Source organism: Eucyclogobius newberryi, unplaced genomic scaffold (genome assembly GCF_026437365.1).
Source record: "Eucyclogobius newberryi isolate DKJ021-1_F unplaced genomic scaffold, fEucNew1.0.hap1 SCAF_13, whole genome shotgun sequence".
NCBI classification, from domain to species: domain Eukaryota; kingdom Metazoa; phylum Chordata; class Actinopteri; order Gobiiformes; family Gobiidae; genus Eucyclogobius; species Eucyclogobius newberryi.
Genome location: NW_027315757.1, coordinates 11,652,121 through 11,659,136, shown reverse-complemented (window position 1 = coordinate 11,659,136; position 7,016 = coordinate 11,652,121). Strand labels below are relative to the sequence as shown.

The following is a 7,016-nucleotide window of genomic DNA, read 5'->3' as shown; positions in this document are numbered from 1 at the left end:
TCTGAAACCCATGAATATGCTATATACTTTAAATACATATTTCTTGAACTGTACTTTGAATTATTTATTCATTCATTTTCTACCGCTTGTCCCCGTTAGTGGTCGCGGGTGACTGGAGCCTATCCCAGTGACTTTGGGCCTTAGGCGGGGTCCACCCTGGACAGGGGCTGGCTCATAGCAGGGCCAAGATATTTGCTTAACACATGCATGTCGAGGAGAACATGCAGACTCCACCCAGAGAGATCATGTGATGTGGGTCTGGCCAGGAATACAACCCATGATCTCTTTCTTGGGAGGCAAGAGCGCCAACCACTCTGCCACCGTGCACCCTACTTTGAATTATGTCAAAATTAATAATTGTTTAACAAGAAAAAAAAAGTTGCTTTTCACCCCAAAACATTCAAGATGGCGGACCCGGCTAGTGACCCAGTGTTTATATCTGCTCTTGCTTCGGTTTTGAACAATCAGGAAAGTATCAAATCCTTAAAAACAGAGCAAAAAACTGCGTTTAAGGCATGAATGAAAACCCTGTCATTGTCGTCATATCTCCACTGTTAGCTCTCATGGAACAACAAGAAATGGAGGCAAATAAACTTGATGTCACAGCGATACAACTCGGGGTTAATAGTGAGGAAGACATCTGTACCAGCAGACTGCAGTCGTTGTTTGGCAGCCCAGGAGGCTTGTTTACTAAATGACAAATGGCGACACTTATTGTCTTCCCTGACGGACCTGGCATCATGGTGGACGAGGTTCATCCCACCTATGAAAGGCCTTTAAATCTTGAATAATGCTATTACGAGTAACTGTAAGAAGTTTGAGGGAAATGATTTGTGTGTTCTACCTGCTTTATACTTAAACATTTCTGCCTCTTTGAAAATTGCTAAGGGTAAGAACGTCAGTCATCTCATCGGTGGATTCCACTTAGAGTAGTGACCTCTAGCTCTGTGTCTGTCTTGGCCATCAAGTCTCTAAGAATATTTTGTAATGGATCTACAGAGTAAAAAGAAACTATTTTTTTTTTACTAAGGAAAAATATGAAAAGTTACAAATGTATCCATCCATCTTCCGTTTGTCCGGGGCCGTGTCGCGGGGGCTGCAGACTAAGCAGGGACTCCCAGACTTCCTCCTCCCCAGACACTTCATCCAACTCCTCTGGGGGGATCCCGAGGCGTTCCCAGGCCAGCCGAGAAACATAGTCCCTCCAGCGTGTCCTGGGTCTAAACCTAATGTAATTACAGTCACCTCCATGAGGCTTCTGACTGCGGGCCATTCCTCAAACCTAAATGTAAGTCCTTCTAGTCGATCTTCTTCTGTGGCTCCATCAGCAAAGTGCCCACTGAATATTCCTGCAGTTTTCCCCATTCAGCCGGTCACCACCTACTGAAACTAATGACACTCCTGTGGGTCCCTTTGGAACATACTTGAACAAATGTATGTATCGTCAGGAGGTGATTTAGATTTTCTCTCCTTATATGATTTAGCAAAATGTATACTCGGGCAAACTTTCTTTGAAGATGGAAAACAGAAATGGAGAAAGGCGCACCAGGTCCTGCTGCAGCCTTTCAAACAAAAATGAGCCAAGGTCCTTGTTTTCCAGAGCATGAATTCATTCTCAAGTTGTGTTAGGCTTTGACATTCTTCAGTTATTGACTGCAGTATTCACTTTTTAATTTCAAGCATAAGAAATTGATGAGATGAAATTAAATTGGCTGCAGTTTTCCAATTTTGATTTGTTACATGCTGAATGATGCTGCTTCTGCATGGGAGGAAATCTTAACAACAGTTTTGCTTGTTATTTTATAACCTGATACAAAAACAGACAATACCCAGATTAATTTAGTGTCAGAATACATTTCTCCTACATAAATATATAAACCCAAATAATCAGTTTCATAATAGTTTTCAGATTCTACAATATGAGGATTTATTAATCCAAGATGCTAGAGCTTGTGTTGTGGAATAATGTCATTTGCACATTATCGATTATCAGAGAACTGCAGGCCTGAGCTGTGATTCCTTTGATCAGAGATTTGACCAGGCCCCACAGCCTTTGATCAGAGGCTTCCTGCGACCTGCATGGGGGGCACCCTGGAGTGCCCAAGACCTTTACACTAGGGCATTGTTTGGGAAGTGAGGGGTGTGAACTGACTTGATGCAAAATGGTCTGCGAGTGCAATCTTTCCTTTGATGCAATTGTGGCTATTTGCCTTCATTTTCAGGTAATGATCGGCTTGACCCTTAATCTATAATCTTGTAGGGCAAGGAACGACTCTGTAACAGGGTTAGGGTTAAATTCCACAACACTAGATTGTCCTGTTGCATGCATTTTATTTTGTCAAGAAGCACCTGAAAAGGCAAATTCACAAATTATTAACCTTAGTATTTTATTACAAAGTTAGAGCAAAGACAATGCTAAATTAATTGTATTACAACAAAAACTACATTTTAACAATATTCATTTTAGCTGCCCTCCTCTCTGTATTAAATATGGCCTATAAAATGTTGTGATGTCATCTGCAACTCAATAACTGGGTCGGGTGTTTGAATACAGTGCAGTTGCAAATGGGTGGAAAAAGTTTACCTTAACTTATTTTAACAAAGTTTCAAAAGTACAATATCAATTCAAACATAACCTAGTGAAACATGTTGGTAAATGTAGCGATAACAACAAATGTATAATGAACATACATACAAAATAACTTGAGCTGTACCTGCGTGATGCTTCTCCGTGTGGGTAGAGGGTAGAGCCCTCGGGGTTTTTGATGGTGTGAAACGTTGTCTTTTGTCTGGAGATTTTAATTGATCGTCGCTCCTTGTTTTTGACACCGCTAATCTTCCGTTGTCTCTTGTGTTTCCATGAATTAAATGTTGTTTGGTCCCGTTCCAATTGTGCAACAAAAGTTATGCAGACCTGACACATTCTTGTTTACTTGTTCGATATGTCCAATATTGCCAGTCCCAGTTCTGCAAGTCGTTCGAAAGGCGGCTTTTCATGCTTAGTCCAATGGAAAATCTGAGTAGAGCTTTCAATTATGTATACGAAGGTTTTTGAGACAAAACTGACTAAGGGATCATCTTAAAATAGGTTGAAGCTGAAAAAGACTAAATATTTTTTGTTGTACCTACATTAAGTTTCTTTGTTGCTTTGAAGCTTCAATACATCGTTGTGGCAGTAATTGTTTTGAAATGCAAAAATTTCTCATGACTTTGCTTGTTGTGAAATGTAACGCGCATAGCGATTTACAGCAGCCAATCAGAAAAGTTGTTTGAATGACTTCCTGGTTGAGCGAGTTGAGTCTGCATGGTGCTGGCGTAGTGGTTGGATGGGATGGTCTTAGGGCCCGTGGACCATGTGGATTGAGTAAACAAACACGCCGCGACAGGTGACATTATTTGGAGAGTTCATAACTTCTACTGATAAACATACCAAAGGATGTTCAGGGACTAGAGGTGAGCAAGGTCTATTAAACTAACCCTCCCCCCTCCAGAGAGAGACTAAAATGTTTTTGTCTTTTCCAGCTTCAACCTATTTTGAGATGATCCCTAAAGTAATTTATATTTGTCCCCGCTCTACTTGCCATGATGAACTAGCGTTCGAGTCGGGTACGGATAACACGGAACCTTGTTGACATGGGCTACGTAATATCCGGTTAAGCGTGTCGCGTTTTTTGCATCACTTCTGGGTTTTTGTGATTGGTTCTGTCTTTGCTCTCTAAACTCCGCCCTAGAAATTGAAATCCTGCGGTCGAGCCCCAGATCCTCACGGTTTTGTAAAGTAGTCTGTCAAAACGTGTTGGGAATGGCTGGCCAGGCAAGTAAGTACTGGTAATAAAGGAATATCTTATCTTATCTTATCTTAATAAGAAGTGTAAGTACTGGTAATAACAATGCAGTATTTACAGGTCATAAGAGGTGTAAGGTGTAAGTACTGGTAATAACTAGGTATGTTGTAATAATTTGACATTGCACATATCGCTGTTTGTAACAACAATTTGTCAAATGTGATAAAAATAATATTTGCTGTTTTAAAGAATAATAAAGGGATGTTCCTTATACTTTCTCAGTAACTAAAGTGTGTTACATTAGCGTCACCTACTGTGGTTGTACGTCTTAGACTTTAGACTTTATTCATTCGAGATTCTTTAGAAAATTGCAAATTTGACGACCCAGATCAAACTTGACAACAAACAAAATGACAAGTTGACAAAAATCGTATAAGAGATGCAACCTGTGGCAAGTAATAAAATATAAAAATAAAATATAAGAAAAATAAAGATCTACAAGAACTAATAGTGACTGTGTATTAAGTTACACAGTCACTCAATAATAAATAATGCGAGATAAAGATCTACGGTAACTAATACTGACTGTGTAATTATAGTCACTCCCAAAAATCATAATAGTAAGTTGTGGGCCTTTTGTCATAAACATAAATGATAAAATATGAAAATACAGTTAGGCGACAGCATTAGCAGCACAAATGCTCCGTCGTCCAGACAGACAGATAGACAGGAGCAGAACATATTGTTGATTCCAGTCCAACTCACGTTTCAACCAGAGGAACGTTTCAGTGAGAGATTTTGCTGAAAAAGATAAATTCACAAATGTTTAGTCTGATTTGAATCTGTGACTCAACCAATTTAGTTTTGAATTACAAACATGTTTTTATTACTCCATCTGTATGAAATATTACAGGCCTTTAGATTGTTGAAATCAGCAATGAGATTTTCAGATTTCTTTGCAATAAAATGGTGAGACATTTCAAAGAAAACAACCCATTTCAGATTATATTCTAGCATTTTGGTTTGCTGTAAATGCTTAATTGAACACGTTTAGGATTGTGAAAGCTTTTCTGGTTAGAGCTTTGTGGAAAAACAGACTGGACAGCGGGGATTAGAGAGGAAAGGACATTCAGCACTGCATGAAAAACTTTCAGTTTTGTGTGACGGTATAATGACAATAAATAATTATGATAGTTCTTTATTCATTCATTCATTTAGTTTATTTATACAAAGAAAAGCCAATGAGGAAGGTTCTCTTTTTCATGAGTCCTGTTAAAACACAACACAAAATAAACAACAAATACAGGATAAAACACAAATAAAACATTCAATAAAATTAACCAATACATTAAAACACATTTACACATACAAAATTATATAAAACAGGTGCATCGGCACTGCGGGTATCCATGACCAGTGCTTTGAAATCATTAAAAGGCATAAAATGATTTAATTTCAAAAGTCTCTGTGTTTTGTTCCACAGGAGCCTTTGAAAGCCTTTTTTCCTGTCTCTGTGTTGACACGATGAGATTGTAAGATAAAAATGTCCTGAGGATTCAAACGGTGAATACTTGAACTGCAATTAACAAATAATCAGGCAAAATGCCAACTAGAGCCTTATACACAAACAAAAATGATGTCTTATTATGATTATTACTATACCAAACCCTTTTTCGGCACGTTTCACAGGTTGCATCTTTTGTCCAATTTTCGTCATTCAAAGTTCGTTTTGTAGATAATCTTCATCTTCACTTTAAGAGGCAGAGCTTTATCTAAATTTTGTCTATATATGTGTTTTCAAGCGTTATATCTGTTACTCTGCGCAGCAGCCAAGGGTCAGAGGTCAGCTCACAGGTTAGGCTGCTCACCAGTGTCGGGTTTGTTTAACTCCGCTCTTCAGGTTCTTGATGTTCCTATTGTTCCTCGGGCGAGTTCTGCAGCAGGTTCTTGTTCTCAGCCAGGTCTCGGGCGCTACATATCGGCGTGCTCTGGACCTCGTAGGTATTTTGAAACCTGGAGTAATCGACTATGTAACGATTATCGCCCTCATACAGCATCGGCTCAAAGCACTGGCCCCAAAGAATCTCATTGGCGAGATACGAGCTCCTGAACTGTGTGGTCATGCCCGTGGCCTCCACCATGCCCTCCAGGATCACCACTACCTCAAAGTCTTCTTCCTCCAGGCCAGAGCGGCTCAGTTTATACAGCGGGCTCTGCTCGTCGATCATGTGCACCATAACGATGGGCGCCATCAGTAAGATCCGGCTGGTGTCAAAGCCCACCTTTATGTCCAACTGGTCCAGAGGGATGAACTCGCCCTCGTGGGTGACTCGTGAGCGCAGCAGCTGTGCGCGCACGTGGACACCTACCATGTGGCTATCTCGCAGGTTTCCCACGCGCCACAAGAGGCAGAGCCTGCCATCACGCAGTGCGATTACTGCGTTGTGGCTGAACAACAGGGTCTTGTTGCGTTTCTTGGGTTTGGCAATCTTGGCCATGATGGCGCAGATGATGAAGGAGTGGATCATGCATCCCGTTATGCTTTGCATCACTACGGTGACTACAGCCACTGAACAATCCGTCACGTATCTGTAGCCATAGCCGATGGCGGTCTGCGTCTCCAAGGAGAGGAGGAAGGCTCCGTTGAAGCTGTCCACTTGAAACACGCACTTCTCCTGGCCCTGGTTCAGCGCTATAAGCAAGTAGATGCAGGCGTAGAAGAGCCAGGACAGGAAGAAGGCGGAGCAGAACAAGCACAGCATGTATCTCCAGCGAATGTCCACACAGGTGGTGAACAGGTCAGCCAGGTAAAGCCGGCGTTTCTTGCTCACGTTAAATGATGATACATTACATTCGCCGTTCTTCTCCACGAAGCGGTACGGCAGACGTGGCGCTTTGTCTTTGTGGTTGAGTGACCTGTTAGCGCCGATTTTCTTCAACTTGTCCGAGGGCATATCGGTACACGACTAGTTCCTTACTCTGACTGGTTCGGTGAAAACTCTTGATTTGTGAGACTCCGCTGCACGCAAAAGCAGAAAATTTCACAGGTGAACGCACACGATTGAATTGAATTGAACTGAACTGAACTCAACAGAACACAACTGAAATCAACTGGCGAATGAGAGGACAATGGCGGTTGGCAGCCAACTGAAAAGGTGCGTTTACCGTTACCTCTTTGGTGTTCTAAGACTTTATTCTCTAGACTTTATTCTTCTTCTTCTTTGGTGTTTT

At 41.1% G+C, this 7,016-nt stretch overlaps 1 protein-coding gene across 1 annotated transcript; it reads right to left on the bottom strand.

The window, feature by feature from the left end:
* Positions 1-5,698: 5,698 nt before the first annotated feature.
* LOC140357769 (inward rectifier potassium channel 2-like) lies at positions 5,699-6,739 on the bottom strand. Its single transcript, XM_072442286.1, has one exon. It carries the CDS (start codon positions 6,737-6,739, stop codon positions 5,699-5,701), a length of 1,041 nt encoding a protein of 346 aa, XP_072298387.1.
* Between the last annotated feature and the right edge of the window lie 277 nt (positions 6,740-7,016).